Source organism: Leptonychotes weddellii, chromosome 4, assembly GCF_054177405.1.
Source record: "Leptonychotes weddellii isolate Sample4059 chromosome 4, ASM5417740v2, whole genome shotgun sequence".
Lineage (NCBI taxonomy): Eukaryota > Metazoa > Chordata > Mammalia > Carnivora > Phocidae > Leptonychotes > Leptonychotes weddellii.
The window spans coordinates 41,602,500-41,619,788 of NC_138372.1; the positions used below are offsets into that span (position 1 = coordinate 41,602,500).

Sequence of the window (17,289 nt, forward strand, 5' to 3'; positions counted from 1 at the left end):
TACCATTGCTGGTCTAATTCCCCTTTGAACCTGTTTATACTTTTACCCTGTGTAACCTTGCAGGCTAACAGTTTCCAGATGTTCACTACCACCATCATGCTCTTTCTTCTTTATTTATAAATCATGCTCACATGACTTTGGAGGCAGGGAGATGGCCACTCAACTAGAAGGCAGTGGCCAGAGTTCAAGTCCCTACTCACTGAGTGAATCTGAGATAAGCCAGTGTCTCCATTTGCAAAATGAGGGCGCTTGACTCTGTAATTTATCACTTCAAAATTGCAATGACATTCATTTTCAACTCTCCTGTGCGAAGTCCACCACTGGCCTCCCCACCAAGCAAAGGTAATAAGCAACAGCAGAGGACAGTACTTCCTCAGAGGTGATGCCACGGCTATGGGACAGAACCAAGGCCCCACGCACATCCCCGCCCTTGGATGGTTCTTGAGTCCCTTGATGTGTCACAGCTGCAAATTAAGAAACTCTAAACTGACTTGGCTTGAGCCTGGCTTCCTATTTGATGCTGAAAAAGAACACGTGGCATTTCACTGCCAACCAGCATCTCGTACGTGAATTTACTGATTAATCTCAGGCGAGTCACCTCTCTGCTTCAGCCACTTCAGGGAGAAAGGTTTGGATTACAACTCAAGGACACCTTTCGGGTGCCTGGGTGGCTCAGATGGTTAAGCATCTGCCTTCGGCTCAGGTCATGATCCCAGGGTCCTGGGATCGAGTCCCGCATCGGGCTCCCCGCTCAGCGGGGAGCCTGCCTCTCTCTCTCTCTGTCTCTTATGAATAAATAAATAAAATCTTTAAAAAAAAAAAGGACACCTTTCAGCTCTAACATCCCTTCATTCTAAAACTTTGGTTTCAGTGTCACAGGCCTGCACCCGGCAAACCACCAGTTAAAATGCTTCCTGCTCTCACAGGAGGAGAAAGAGGTAAAGAAGGCATTTCATGGCATCTCAAATTCATAATAGCAAAGCTGTTAACAGCAGTAACCTTGTACATTTCTTTTGTACTTTACAGCTTCATGTGATCTGTGACTCTGTGAAGAACTCATACCCATTGTACAGAGGGATGGTAAGGCACTGAGGGACAGGCACTTAGCTGAAGGAATTGAGGCTTCTAAGTGACAGAGCTGAAGTAGAGCCCAGATAGTTCAAAGACACACAACAGACTATATCGACAGAATTTTTTGTTACAGATCTTCCTCGACTTATGGTGGGGTTACGTCCTGATAAATGCGTCCTAAGCGGAAAGTATCCTGAGTCAAAGATGCACTGAATACGCCTAACCTCCTGAACATCACAGCTTTGCCTAGCCTGCCTTAAACATGCTCAGAACACTGACATTAGCCTACAGTTGGGCACAATCAACACCATAAAGCCTATTTTATAATTAAGTGTACAATAGCGCATGTAATTTATTGGATACTGCACTGAAGGTGAAAAAGAGAATGGTTGCATGGGTACAGAAAGGCTGTTTACCCTCACGATCACAGGGCTTGACTGGGAGGTGAGGCTCACTGCTGCTGCCCAGCATCACGAGAAAGCACTGTACCATGGATCCTTAGCCCATGGAAAGAAAATCAAAATGGAAAATCTAAGTATGGCTTCTACTGAATGCATATTGCTTGCACACCATCGTAAAGTCAAAAAATCGTAACTCAAACCACCATAAATCGGGGATCAGCTGTATTTCTATCGTTATTAAAAACGATTTCCACTGCAGAACAGCAATTGCGTATTTTCAAGGACAGGGCCAGGCTGAAGCCATTTAGCAGACACATGACTCCAGGACCACATGGCTTCTGGGGCAGCCCTGACAGATCTCGCAGTTAATGAGCAACAAATTATGTATTTTCTCTATCCCCTTGTACAGAAGGGTCGGGGAGTCGACAACACAGCCATAAATCATCATTATGAACCAGCCGGACGGCTTCTTGTAATCCTAACCCTTAAAAGACCATTGAATGAGATTCAGGCTGTGAGAGGGGGCCCAAATACCTCACCTCTGCAGAAGAGGCAAAGGTTTAAATTGTTCTCTGACACGTTACACACCTAACGCCGGAGTTCCAGATTTACTGCTTTCGGACCTTATTCATTACTCACAATGTTTTTATTCCTGGGTAATAAAATCAGCTCTTCCCTCCCCCTACAAAGGCTCAGGCCCCACCCTGGACTCCCGCCCCTCCCTCCCCCCCCCAGCCCTCATTTCTGCTACAGTCAGCAAGGTTGTGATATGTAAATTTCACTACCCAGAAGAATGCCTTCGATGTTGATCCCTTTCTGAAACGGCAAACAAGCGAGCAACAGATTCTGGGGCGAATGGCAAGCTGCCACGCAGCAGAGGAGAATTCTCCCCGACCTGCCTTTTAAAGCACTTGGCACAGAAATCTGGAAACTAATAAAGTGGGAAAGCATTGCAATTAAGCTCCGAAGGGATCGTTCCTTGCCTGAGAACGGTTAACGGTTTGTCCCCATCTCCGAGAGAGCCCTTCTCTGCCTATCCTTTCTGGTGTCAAAGAGCTCCACTGCCCTCATGTTCACAAATATCAAAGTATTCTGGGGAAGAAATTTGGAGATCATTGACTTTTTGGAAAGGAGAGAGCACAGGGTGGTCAAAGAGGCACTGATTTTGGAACTAGAAAAACCTCAGTCTGAATCCCATCTCTTACCTTAGGCAAGTGGCTTCACCTCTCTGGGCTTAGGTCTCCTCATCAATAAAAATAAAATGAATACCATCCACCTGGTGGGATTGCCAAGGGATGCAAGGAGGTGATATGCCAAATGCCTGGCCCCCAGCAGAAGACCCCTCCAAAAGTTAATTTTTTTCTCTTTCCCTTAGAGAAGAGGAAACAAAAAATGAACACACACTTGTAGAATTTATCTTTTCTAAGATCCTTCCAAAAGTTCCTTGGAAAAGAACATTCCAAATTGAACAGTTTGGAAGTACCGCCCCTCCAGAGTAGGACCAGAAAATATGTGTATGGATACATTGGTTTTGACCATTGTATCTACAGGATGTCTTTCTTAGGGGAACAAAGCAGAAGAGAAGTCTAAACCCCAGGCAGCAAGAGAAGGCCTACGGTACTGTTTATGTCATTTGTCACATTCCCCTCTATAAATGATCCCAAGAAAAGTTAAGACTTTTTTTGCACAGCGTCCCAACAATCCCTCTTCGAGAGACTGCTGAGCTCGAAAGACAAACTTCCCTATTTTCTGATCTGCTTGAATAATAATATTTGCGTAGCACTTTACAACTTACAAAGCATTTTCACATCCATTGCATTATCTGCTTCTCACAACACCCTAGGAATTACTAAATTATTGTCACCACTTTATAAGTGAGTATGGGGAAGGCCAGAGAGGCCGGTGAATCAGCCTTGATCAGAAATTCGGCGATGACAGGGCTGTTACTGCAGTGTGGACCCCACTCCAGTCCTTGTGCCTTGTCCCACGGTTTGAAGCCGGCTTTCTCTGCCAAGTCCTGGCAGGCAGCAGGATCTGTGTTTCCAGGGAGACGGATGCTCCTAGAGCACCTGGTAAGGTCACATACTCGTCATGCACTTGCATACCTCAGTCCCTGCTAGCCACAGAGCACCAAGCTGTTCTTTTACATCTCAGTTATGCATATTAATGAACTTCTTTCCATCCAGAACAGACTCATTCACTCAACAAACCCTGGATGATGGACAACAAAGAAGGGAGAATCATTTTTCTCAGTCCCAAGCGAAAGGAAAAATGTATTTGGGTCCTACTTCTAAGGATGGAGCCAGGAGTGTAACTGTGTTTTCTCTGAAGCTGGATGCTCCATCTAGTACAACAAGATGCAGTATCTTTAGTGACTAGAAAGAATTGATGAGAAATTTAATCTTCGTTTCTTCTCCCACTTGGTTGTCTTCAGCCTCTTGGCAGGGGATCAGTGCCCTGCAGACGGGGGCACACGGGGAAAGGCAAGGAGGACAGAGCTCTGTGCAAGGCCACCAGCGGAGTTTCTGGGCCCTGTGGGTCAGTCAAAACCCCAATATCTAGAATATAGACAGCAAAGAGGCCAGAGAGAGGTCACAGAAGCTAGTTAGGACTGAAATCAGTGGTGGTTGCCCAAAGCTCATACGCTTTATGAAGAAGGCAGTCTGGAGCCTGAAGCATCATTTTCCTAAAGGTCGGGGACTCAGAACTACGGGTCTCCTAGATGAGAGCCCTGTCTGCCCTTGCAAGGGGGTCCTGAATGGGTTTTCTGTAGCACTGCCTGCTGCCCATCTCTTACTCTGTTTTGACACCAAATTCCCTAAACTTTCTGAGTATCGCACCACGGTGCTTTTCTTCTTATTTCTCAAACACCTTTCTCCTTCCAGTGGCTCCCCCCTTCAGGGTTCTATCAGATAAATGTGGGTCTTCCTGGGGCTGAAGCCATGCCTTTCTGCTGTGATCTCTGCTGCTTCAACAGTTTGAATTATTACCTCTGGGAAGATGACCACCCAAAGGACATCTCTCTCTCTCTTTCTCTCTCTCGTTTCAGCTCACCCCTTATTCCAATCAGTCCTCTTCCAATCTTCTGCCACATCTCCCAACTAGCTATCACCGATAACATCAGCATGCCAACCTATATGATCACACTCATTCCAACTTCCATCCCAAACCTCACTGCTCTTCCCTTCATCTCTGTTCAAGTCACCACCATACAGGCGGTGCAAAGACATGACCCTGCAGACCTCACCTCCTTATCCCACTGTCATCCAATTCTGGTCATCCTACTTCTGCAAGCTGTCTCCCATCCATCTCTTCCTCTCTCTTCCCCTTGCATTGTCTCTACCATGGTCCAGGCCTCATCCTCACCTTGGCTGCAAAACTGACGAAGCTAGCTTCAAACACTTTCATCAGTCTCTAGCTCATTAATTCGTGTAGAAACTCCTTGACATTCAAGGCATTTCACAATCTCACTGTGCTCTTTTTCTACCTTATCTCTATCTACTCCCTGATGCTCTATTTCTCGGGCCAAACAGGTTTGTTTTACATTTCCTGAAAACACTCCACTGTTTGAGCTTCTCATCCCTGAAGCAATCCCTTCTGCCTGGAAGGCCAGGCTCTCTGATGAAAGTCCCACCTGCCCTTCAAAGTAGAGCTCCAGTGTCAACTCGCAGATGGGGTTAGAGTTCTGGCTCTTCTAACTCAGGGGTCTTGGATGACTGAGCACTCTTAACTCTCAGTTTCCTTATGTGTAAAATGGGGATGATGCCAGTACAAAGAGCTCCAGGGCCACTGTGATAATTAAGTGGGACTAGGGCTCCATGGACGATGATAATGGCAATGATGATGGAGTCTTCAGCGATGAAAATAAGTGATCTTCCTCTGAATTCCCATAGCAGCACTTTACTTAGCCCTTAGCAGTGCCTTTGGCCTCTTTTGTCCTTGAAGCTCTCAGCTCTGGGGCCCACCACCAGCAGAGAGTGCTCTGGCTCCCCTCATGTTCTCTGACCAGCTCCTCAGTCTCCCCGAGAGTAACAGTGCAGTCGGTCTTCTCCTTGCCCGGCTTCCCCTTTGGACCATCGGCTCCTGGGGGTAGTATCTGCGTCTCGTACACCAGCTGCAGGCAGAGGTGTCTCCCACAATGCCTGCTTGTTCTAAGGGAGGTCTCACCAAGCATCCACCTACAGCAGGCTACTGCCTCCTGCAAAAACCACTTCATACAGAACACTACTGCACACTGTCGGTCTTAGGATCTTATGCAGTCAGCTGCCCAGTGGTCTACACGTGTTGCCTTCCTCCATATATTGAGCTCTCCAAGCAAGCCCAGAAGCTACACGTTTTTATAGCTCATGGAATAAAGAGCACTCTGCATAGCACCTAGCACAGAGTAGGCGTTCCATAAATGTCAGTTCAAGCACTGGGCTTTGAAGCCAGAGAGGCTTGGGTTTTAATTCCTGCTCCCTCATTCACTAAACAGAGAGTAACCATGCACTAGCAGCCTCTCCCTCGTAAGCCTCATACCCTGCCCTATTTGTAAAAGAGGGTAATTAATACCTACCTCATCTAACTGTTGAAGAGGATTTAAGATAAGGCATTAGTCCCCCCACCACTGGATAGCTTGTAAATGTTATCAGATTCTCCACCCCATTCCCTAACATATACCCACTGACTCACAGAATGGATTTCTCAGCCTTCAGAGCATTATCACTTAAAATGGATAAATTAAAAACCACTTTCATACTGGATACATTTTCCAAGTAGTCATTAACCCCTAAGAGCTACAGAGAACGAAGGAAGAACTGCTGCAACTCTCATTTCTGCCAGGGGCTGGATGTGTGTGTGGTGTGTGTGTGTGTGTGCGTGTGTGTGTATGTATGTGTGTACAAACTAAATTCTAATCCCAGTGCCTGTGTCTGTTAAATGGCAAATAGATGCCCCATCCCACCAGTCCCTCAGGGATAAGAAGGTCTCAGAAGAACTCTGTAGCCATCTGATCAGGGAACGAACCAGTTGAAGGATTCATGTGGCCACTCTCCGTGGGTGGTCCTGGTAATTGCACAGATGTAGTGGATTGTAAACCGGGGGACCGGGTCTCCTACCAAGGCACTGCTGGGCCAGCCCAACTTCACTGTTTTCAGAGTTGAAAACTTGCCCTAACCTTTAATGAGAAGGCAATCTTGGGGAACCTTGTTTTCTTGGCAGTGGTCTCTCAGATAAAGGGGGCTGGGGGGTGGGGAGGAAGTAATGAAGTCCAGATGTGGGCACACTGAAGCCCGATCCTGAGTAAACAAGTCTTGGAGGTATTAAGCTCTTCTTCTTGTCTCTCCAGCGAGAAATCTGCGTGTCCTACAGAGCCTGTTCCCATGTGCATCATGGGCCGTATTTAAGATTTTAGGGAAGCAGATGGGATACTTTTCCCTTCTGCATAGGTCCTCTGACAGCTCCTGGCCTAATGCTTTTGATTTTCTGCCCAAAATATATGGCTTGTGATTTCTACAAACACATACTGAGCACCACAGTCTGTGCCCTGCACGAGCAGTTCAAAACCAGACCAGGCCAGTCCCTGTACCTGCTGCAGCTCACAGGGTAACCGAAAAATAAACAAGTAAACACACAGGACAGTTCCACACAGTAACTGCAAAGTCAGAGGCCGGCCCAGGGAATCTCTGGGACCTTTGGAAGGTGGGGGAGGAGGCAATCAAGCAATGTTTCTTGGAGAGAGAGAGAGATGTCTGCCTGGAGCTTATTTAGTACCCACATGGGCAAGAGGGAAAGCCTGGTCTCGGCCTTCTAGGAACCTGTTATCTAGCTGGGGAGACAAGACCCGGACACAGATCATATTAGTAGGACAGAAGTATGGAAGGTGCTATTTGTCTGTCTGAGATGCAACTAGGGCAGAGGTGTACCACTGGGTCCCCAGCACCTGCTACCTGGGGGGTGCCTGAGAAGTAGCTGTGGAGGGCAGACAGGCAGGCTTTACAAAGCAGCAGTGGTGCCATTATTTAGGGAAAAAAGAAAAAAAGAAAAGAAAGAAAAAGGTGCCTTTGAATCAGAGGACCCCTGGTCTGGCCCTGCCACTAATTAGTTATGGGAAAATCACTTAATATCCTTGATCCCCAGTTGCCTTAGCTGTAACAATCCACCTCCCAGGACCACCACCAGGTGCAAATCAGGGAATGTGCACATAATGTGCACTTGGTTAACTGTAGGACACTACGGAAATGAAAAGGATGATTCTCGCTGATGACACACACAATGTCACTTGATTTGACCTCCAGAAAAACCCTACGGAGTTGGTGAACTACTGTTACCAATTTACAGAAAAGGAAGGTATAGTTCTTTTCCAAAGGGGTCTGATAATGAATAAGCACAAAAGTTAGGACGCGAACCTAAACCAGATGATGCCAAAGTCTGAGCTTCTTCTCCAGTGAGGAATATTACAGAAGTCACATTCAACAGGATCTTTGAGGAAAAGTAGAATTTATATGGCCAGAGGGAGAAGGGGATGCACCCGTGACTCATCCATGCTTCAACTCCTAGATATTAAGAATCTATACAAACCACTTTCAGGGTCTGACCAAGGCACGCACTGAGCCCGTGTTTATTTGAAATGAATCCTGAGCATTTTTTCCATATTAAAATCTTCGCCCGTAATACTCTTCACAGTGTAGAGCAAGGCAAACTGAGAGGAGGCTAGGTAGGGGGTGATACTTCACTGGTTTTGCTCCTAATCTCACGGCCGCTGGAGTCATTAAACCTTTACAAGGCAGGGACAAGAACCACCGCTTTGTGGATTTGGAAAGAATTCCTATTATGCTATAATTCCAGAATCTGAGATACGTGTGAAAAAGAAGTCAAAACGACTAGATTTTTCCATATCTCCTGCCATAAAAAGGTGTCTGCTTTCTCTATAACTGCTGATGATCTGCATGCCCACATCACACTCTAAACTGCACCAGCCCCCCACTCCTTTGTTGTGGGGACACTCAAACTGGAGCAAGGGCATCCAAAGCAGTCAAGGCTTCTCTTGTTGTTTTAAACAAACTCGAGGTCAGCAGGAGAAGGCCCCGGGCAGCAAGTTACAGGATGATTAGATTTCCAGCCCTGGGTCCCCCTCCACCCTCCCCAACTGTCATTCACGCCCCCTGATCAGAAGCAGATCCTGGATGGAGCCAGCCAGGCTCTATGACCAGTCATAATGGGAAAGGGGGAAATGTGTTGTTGTTGTTTAATTTAGGCCGTATATAGCTTTTCCAGAATTGAGTATACTAAAGTGAATTACTCATTTTTCCTCTGAGGTCTCTGCTTCAGCTTGTTTCCATGAGGACTCTAGTACCTAATGGCAGGTTAAGTTGGTAAGCAGACCTCATGATGAGCCCACATCTCACAGGTGCGTCCAGCTGAAGCGCAGGGGTAGCTGGACCCGGAGGTAAAGTCCTCCTGCAAAGAGCACTGGAGGGCGAGTCCAGAGAGCTGCATTTTACTGAATTAACAAGGGAAGAGCGGGAGACAGGATGGGTCCCAAGGCTGGAGCTCCTTCCCTGATTCTATGTTTATTAGACATGAGGTCTTGGCAAAGTCACTTCACCACTTTTTGACTGTTTACTCATCTACAAAGAAAACAGTTAACATTTATTGCGTATACTATAGGTGCCAGGCACTGAGTTACTTTACATACATCATCTCCATTTAATAGATGAGCCTACTGAAGCTCACCGGGGTTAAGTAGCTTGCTACACATTCCACAGCAGGAGCTCAGATACGCCCGTACGTTCAACCCCTATGCTAAACGGAGGGAGACCTTTAAGATTACCTAGCTGTTGGGGCTTCTGCAAGGCTGAAATGCTTAAACATGGTTCACAGGTTTCTACGGCACATAACAGCCCCTAACAAAGGCTCATCCTATATCCAAGGCCGTGGCACGTGACTGCCTGTTTCAAGGAAACCTGAGAGGTCAAGGAGCACTTTAATTAAAACACCAACATGACAAGAGGAGAAAAGCAAGCCAAACTAAACTCCTCGAAGCAGATCTTTCTCAGAAATGCTAGCATTTCAAGAGGAAGAAGGGGCTGGTCTTGGCCAACAGCAGGGAAAGAGCTGCTGAGCAGGAGTTTTGCTTGAAGAAGGAAGCATCGGAGAGAGGGGCAGCCCTCAGTGAAGCTTCTTTAGCACCCTGTGTCCATATAACCCAGCACAACAAAGTCCGTTCCCACAAACAATGGCGTTTGAGTCTCAAAGCCGACCCCATGAGTGAATGCAAACACAGATGAGGAAAATGAGGGCTGCAGAGAGCGGCGGTTCGCCACGTTCACGTGCCTCTGAGGAGTGCCACTGTCCACTGCACCGGGCCTGGGAGCTGTCCCACCAGGCAAGCCCATGTTAACTGCATGCAGAGAGAGCAAAGGGCACGTGACACCCCATCCCCATGCTATTCTTATCTTAACCACTCCTGGGTTATAGTCGGCTTCCTAGAAGCACTCAATTAACTGATCCTCCAAGTGTCAAAAACACCTGTTCAAACCTTAGTACAAGATATTGTACAATTATTTGCCTTCCGTGACAAACTTCTTTTCCACGAAAAGCCATTCTTCCCACAGAACTCACCCCCACACTGTCAATTTGGAGCAAATAGTAAAATTAGATTTTATATCTCTCAGTTTCTGAACACAAAGATCCTCAGTCCACCTTTAAGAAACTACTAGAGTTGCCAAATGGACTGTTTTTATTTTAAAGGTTGGAAAGAATTCTACTAGTCCCCATCCCCCTTCCCAATTTCAAACTGTTGATTGTGTGCCTGGTTTACGATGTTATTAAAAAACAAAGAGGGGTCTCAAAGTTTACAACCAACCCCCAGAGTGGGGAAGTCAAAAGAAAAACTTCATGAAGTGTGGTTCAGTACCATCAGCAGCTTGCATGTGATCCAGAATAGGCAAGAGTAGCCAACTGCCGATCTCTTGAGCAGTTAATTTGGATAGGACAGCCACTCTCAGTTTGAAATCAAGTCTGCAAAATGGAAAGAGGGCTATCAAATAAGCTAGGGATAGGCTTGAGCCCCAATTTTTATTTGCTGTAGACTTTGAGCGTATCATTTAACCCCTTTTGAGCTTCTGGTTTTCCAGTTGTATAATGGGGATATTAGCACTTAACTTGCATGTAGTATTCTTAACTTTAGCTTCCTTCCTTCTTGGTTTCTAATACAGGTCAAAGATAAGCTTCCAGGTTCTGGCTAATATAAACATGACTCAAGGATCTGAGAGGAAGAATTTATGACCTTGGTGGACAGGACGCCCGTCCCTTATGCCCACACGGCTGGGGTTCAAGGGCAGAGAACAAACAGAAAATTCTGGAGGTGGAGCATGGACAGCTGTGAAAATGTAGGACTCACAAATTACAAGACCGGATCACCATCGGATTACCACCGGATTACGCTCCCCACCCCTGCCCCAAATGGGCACATCTAAAACAGGGTGGCCATACCCCAATTGCCACGAGGTGACCATTGCTCAAAATAATTCTGGAGTTGGTCCCAAAGTCTGTGGTACATTTTTGCATCCTCAATGAGGACTTCATCCTTTAAGGGAAGATCTATATATTTACACTTGCACGTGAGTAACCTGTTCGGCAACTGAGAGTTTGCAAAGTATTTCAACATTCACGACCTCTCTTACTCTTCATTGTAATAGTATGAAGCAAGATGGTCATTCCTGGTTTTAAGAATGTACAGCCTGTCAGTGGACTGCCAGGTCCAGAGCCTCGGTCTCTCGATTTCAAGTCCCATTTTATCTTCACTTTGCCACCTGGATGTGAGAAGGGAACGATATGCCAGAGAACACCAGTGGCATGACCACTGTTCCAGCAGCACAGCCATGGTGTGAAGACAGCCCAGAAAATGCCTGTGACATCTGATGGCATCTCCTCCCCCCTCTTCTGGGGCTCAGCGTCATGGCTCAGAGCTCAGACTCTGAGCTAAGGGGCACCTGGGTTCAAATCATAACTCTGCCGTTCCAAGTGAACTTGAGCAAATTATTTTTACTCCTGCAGACCTCAGTTTCTTAACTTGTAGAATAAAGATAAGAACAGTATCTAGACTTCACCAGATGGTTGTGAGGATCATGCAGGCCAAGTATTTTAAGGGGGACTTTGCGTACTTTCATGATACTTTTAGTATATACGTGCATATATAGATTATACTTCTGGTGTATACGTATATACATATATATTTAGTACTTGAAAATACTTTTTTTTTTTTTAAAGATTTTATATATTTGTCAGAGAGAAAGAGCACGAGCTGGGGGAGGGGCAGGCAGAGGGAGAAGCAGGCTCCCTGCTGAGCAAGGACCACACCCCCCCCCCCATTTGGGACTCAATCCCAGGACCCCGGGATCATGACCTGAGCTGAAGGCAGATGCTTAACTGACTGAGCCACCCAGGTGCCCTGGAAAATACTTTTACTAATAGCATTAACCACATGAAATAAACAGTATTAATCAAATCAAATTCTACTTCATCTGCCAACTGTGCTGGCTCAGATATTCTGAAATGGGATCCAGGGGCGGTGAGCAGGGTTGAGGACGGTGGCCCAGACGCTTACCGCGAGGATGGCGATGACAATCCCCACGGCGCAGAGCACGGCATCGTTTATCGTCTCACCGGTTTTCGGGGGATACTTGATGCTCTCGTCATTGCAGTAAAACCCTCGGTGGTAAGGCTTGATGGTGCTTGTCTCAATGATGAGGAAGGGCAGGCCAGCTGCTCAAGATGGAGCCACCACAGGGACCAGGAAAAAAAAAGAGAGAAAGAGAGAGAAAGGGAAAACATCAATAAAAGGAGGCCAGAGAAGCACTGACCGACAGCAAAGACCACCCCGAACAACAGCATTGACAGGGATAGTAATTCCTTGCATTTGTAGTGACGTCAGGACCACAGAGAGCACTCAGGACATGCATGCCCTCCCTTCCTTTCTGGTCACCCCCAACAGGAGCACAGAATGACCCTCTTGTCTTGTCCAAGAGCGTGTGCTGTGGGAGGCAGAAGAGCTGGGGCAGGAGCTTTGCCCCTGCACACAACACCCTGCTAAAGTTAGACCCAATTTGTAATAATGACCAACAGAGCCTCAAGTCTAATGACGTCTCGTTCTCCAAGTGCGCCAGCTGTCACCATTCCCCGTTGGAGAAGCTCATCCCAAGGCTCTGCTGCTTGGAGCAGGGAAGGCCTTGGAGTCACAGAACCTGAATTTGAATCTCAGATCCACCACTCCCTAGCAACGTGGCCTTTGGTTCTAATTCTGTCTTCCTGCGCCTCAGTTTCCTCACAAATGAGTTGTGGGGACGAGGATGGAAGATTGAAGCCCACAGGACTTCTAGCGTGGTGCCTGGTACATAGTAGCTGCTCCGTGGTGCCCTTTTCAACCTCTTTCTTCCACTGAAGAATCACTAACAAGACTATGCGAGCTGAGTGGGGCCCTGCCGCACCAGGTCGCCCTCGCAGCTGCTGCCAGTTTATCAGTGTTAGCTCAGATGCCGTTCTCTTAAAGGTCATGGCAAATGGATTCCATCACCTGCCAGGAAAAGCTCCTCATAACACTGAAGCAAAAAGCGAAGGCCTACAGTATCTCTTGTCTGATCATTGCAACGGCCTCCACATCGGTCTCCTGCCCTTCACTGTCTCTCACACGTATCTACCAGTTCACTTCCTGACCACGAGCATGTCACTGCCTTGCTTAAGTCTCTTCAGTAGCTCCCCATTGCACAGGACGAGATAAAGTCCCGCAGTCTGACCTCTGGGGTTCCCTGTGACCTGGTCCTCCTCCCTCTTGACTCATGGTCTGCTGCCCTCCTGGACACGGCCTCCATGGAGACAGTACACAGAGACTGTGTTTTGGTTCATACTCTTCTCTCAGACTGGAAGACCTCTTCTTCCCCTACCACCCAAGTTCAACACCAAGCTGCCATGCCACTTCACAAAGTCAAAGGTGAGCCGCTAAATGTTAGGACTGGGGAAGACCAAGAAAAATATCTTGTTAACAGCCAGCACTGACGGAACAGCTAACACCAGCAATGTGGAAGGTACTTTATACCCATTTTTGCATTGAATCTTCCAACAACCTGAAGCGGTCACATTAAATCATCATGTAAGCACCCATCGTTCATCTTCAAGCGAAGAGAACAGAGACTAAGAATATTTTGCTCATTCAGAGTCTCTCAGTCTACCCCCAAATGCCCGAATCCCCTAATTTAACTTTGCAAATTGGTTTCATCCAACTGTGAATTTCATTAGCTGAAAAATCCCAAGATAAGCGGTTGTTTAAAAGATAAAATTCCATTTTCATGTTTCTCAAAAAGGAATTAAATTCACGTCACATTGCTCGCAGCCCCAGACCGCCTCTTAAAAAAAAAATGTACCATGAACTCCACAATTTTTCAATTACTTTGGTCCAGACCACCAGCGATAAAAATGCTCACTTTCTAAAAAGTGTATTTAGGTATCACTGTGCATACACACATGGATTTATTTGGTTTTATTCTTTGGATTTATTTGAATTCTATGGCTATTTATTTTGTGACCCCTAACTGCTTCCTGCTAGAACAACAATTTACTTTATCAAATTCATACTGGTGCTTTGAAAAGAAAGAAACAGCAACACACCACAGCATTGTGCTTGACCTTCTCAAAGTAAACACAGAGGGGCCCTGGAAGGCAGTAACCATTAGCTCTTGAGACTCTGTCTCTGCGAAGGAGTGAAGCAGGCAAGGGGGGGGCACTGGGTAAGCATGGTGGCATAGAAATGACAAGAGTAGGCAGCCAATCTTCGGGGGTAGGGGGGCTGGGAGAGAAAAAATATCGTATGGGCCTGAACCATCTTCATTCTACTATGCAACGTTTTGAAATGTGGCCAAGTTGGCTATGAAAAGTAGCTGAGAAGCCAGCAGTATGATATTAATAGTCCGCTTTTAAAGTTCCACACATTGTGATAAAACGTCGAGCTCCACGTCTGAGCCTGGCCATAGCCTCTGTGGTGCCTGGGAGCCAAAGCGTTGCTAATAAACTCAGGAAGGGAAAAGACCCTGAGTGCCTTACATTTGTGCTACGCTCTTAGGCCCCAGCTTCTATTTTTAATAGTGTTCACATGATAGGCCTGTAAAACATATGTTTCTAAGGACAATAAAACACATATAAAAGAGCTGTGGAGTTAGACAGAACCGGGTTAATGATCTCAACTCTGCTCCCTGCTACTTGAGCACGTTAGTTCACATCTCCCCAACGCCCTTCTCATCTGTGCAATGGGAAGAACGAGATCTAGTCTGGGGATTGCCAGGATGATGTAATATGCCACTACCCTGACCCATTCATTTATTCAACAAATATTTATTCAGTCTTCACTATGTGCATGGAAGTACAAGCAATACAAAGACGGCATAAACCCTGCCCTCAGGGAGCTTACCAATTAGTATGGGAAGACGTGATGGAATAAAATCAGCACAGGAAGTTGCTTTAGTTAAAAGAAATCAAGCAACAGCACTGGGTAACATCAGCATGGCATCCGGCGCACACTATGGACACTCAACAGATGTTAAAAGGATGAAGTGGTGGGGGGCAATCCCACAGAGAAGGCTAGTAAAGAAAATCTGTTTATTCCGTTCCTTTGCCCTCTCTTAACCTGGGAACAATCCAAATCCTTTCTCTTCCTCCTTTGCCTAAGGCTCGGGGAGTTTCCGGTTCTGATTATATGGATGATGACCACAAACAGACAAGAAGTTGGCTCTGAATGTGTTCTGTTTAGTTTCTTGAAAAGCATGGAGATAGCATTTAGAAAACCCAATGGCTTTTTCTGTCTCCCCTACAAACTTGTGGTATGATTGGGGGGGATGCCAGTCAAGTCTTGACTTTGCTCCAGAAGAGAGTAACCTCAGATTTCCTTCAGTTGATGGGAAAAGCAGAAACATTTTCTCAACGGGGCAGCTAGTCCTCAAAAGACAGAGCATCATGCCTTGCCTCTCCAGGACACAGGGAAGAGGCTGTTCTTTTCCATAGCAGGATCTCCATTTCCAACACTGGCACCATCTTTATTACCAACCACTATAGTTCCCGATCCCTTCATTTCAAAAAAATTCCCAGTGCTGGTGCCTGGGAATCTTGAGGTGAACACATCATACATAGTACCTACCCTCAATAGGCTCACGGTATTTTAAGAAAATTACAAAAACAAGTGCATTAAAATATTTCTAAATGTGAGGACTGACTTATAGAGTACAGGGAGGGCCCAGCAAGACTACTCTACCAGGAACACCAAAGATGGCTCATGGAGGATGGGAGGCTTGAGGGAATCCTCATGTGAGTAGGAGGTGTTTTGGATCCAGAGACTAAGTACACTCAAGAAACTCAATGTAGTTTAGGGATTTCAGTAAGGCAGTCATTAAAACTGATGGCCATTATAAGAATACGATTTTAAACTTGGCTACAGAGCTGGAAGAGACACACAAGTAGACAATGAAAGGAAGAAACTGAAAGCTGGCACAGACACAACGATAGTAGCTAATACTTACTGAACGACTATTATGTGCCCAAACCGTGCTGAGGAACCCCACAAGAACGTCTGCTGTTTGACAAACCTGGATGCCTGCTATGTTCTCAGCACTGACCGGGCCACTGTGCTGACAGAAGCCCCAACCTTCAAGTGGCCCAAGGGCTAATGGGAGAACAGTCATAAAAATGAACACATGCAGTCCACCCTAAGATTCAAGGGGATTAAAGTGACTTACCAGAGACACGAGGACTTCTGAGTGCTTTCTAAAGTCAGTGAGTCACTTAAAACAGAGAAGGAAGCCCCTATGAGTATTGATAAATTAGCTACAGCTCAGCAAATTTCATGGCCTCTGAAGAAAAAGAGGCTTTCTATGGAACCGTCAAGGCAATAAATAGCATGGGTGATTATTCACTGAATATTTACCATGTACCAAACATGGGCTCAGTATCTAATTTAACCAACACTCTGAAGCCAATATCCTGGACTTTAGATTTATCTGTAATGAAAGGTAATTACAAGTTTTTGCAAAGCAAAACCAAAAAGTGTGTGTGTGTGTACATACCATCTGGTGATTCTAGACCCCAACTCAAAGCACTTCCCCTCCTTTTAATCAAGGATCAATTAACTTCCTATACCTCCAGGGACCTCTTGGCTTATGTAGGCTGCAGAGGAGGCGAAATACGAACTCACTGACAAACACTTAATGGGCAGAAAATCAAAGCATGAAGAAAGGCCTCTGTGTTGGGTTCGGGCCTTTGAAACTTCTTGGGCTTTGAAAAACTAACACTTGAGCAGGTTGGGTGGTTTGGGGGTGGGGTGTAAAAAAACACAGGGTAAGTTTTTGTGGCCCACCCATTGATAAAGTCATGTGGGAAGTGTTACCAAAGTGACCCAGCCCCAGAACCCTGCTCCCTTCAGCCCCAGCTTCACGTTTGCACAAAATTAAACACAGCCTCCTGCTCTCAAAGTGCTTTTTAGAAAGCCCGCGGTGTGCGTCAGGGAAAGAGTGGGGGTGGGAGAGTGAATAAGAAATCTCCACGCTTTGGCAGGACCCAACTCAGAGCATCAAGGAGGGGCTGCCCATGGCTCCAATAGACCAAGGCCTTCGAGTGCTTTCTCAGAGTTGTCCGGCTTTCTACTTCATCCAATCTGTAGTTACCTTAAAATAAGCAAAATCCAGGATCTGTAATAATTAAACAATAATTAAACAAACACCTACCCACAGAAGAGTCGGTGCAGAATCCTTGTATGGTATCAAGCGCAGACTCACTGCTCCAATCAGTGAACTCCACGACA

At 46.2% G+C, this 17,289-nt stretch overlaps 1 protein-coding gene across 1 annotated transcript in view; it reads right to left on the reverse strand.

Annotated features, from left to right (window-relative positions):
- The window catches only part of PLPP3 (phospholipid phosphatase 3), an 83,179-nt gene that overhangs the window by 29,455 nt on the left and 36,435 nt on the right, over window positions 1-17,289 (reverse strand). The window contains exon 2 of the mRNA XM_081818487.1: window positions 12,061-12,218. Within this exon, the coding sequence (XP_081674613.1) occupies window positions 12,061-12,218 (158 nt within the window). The remainder of the gene's footprint in view (window positions 1-12,060; window positions 12,219-17,289) is intronic.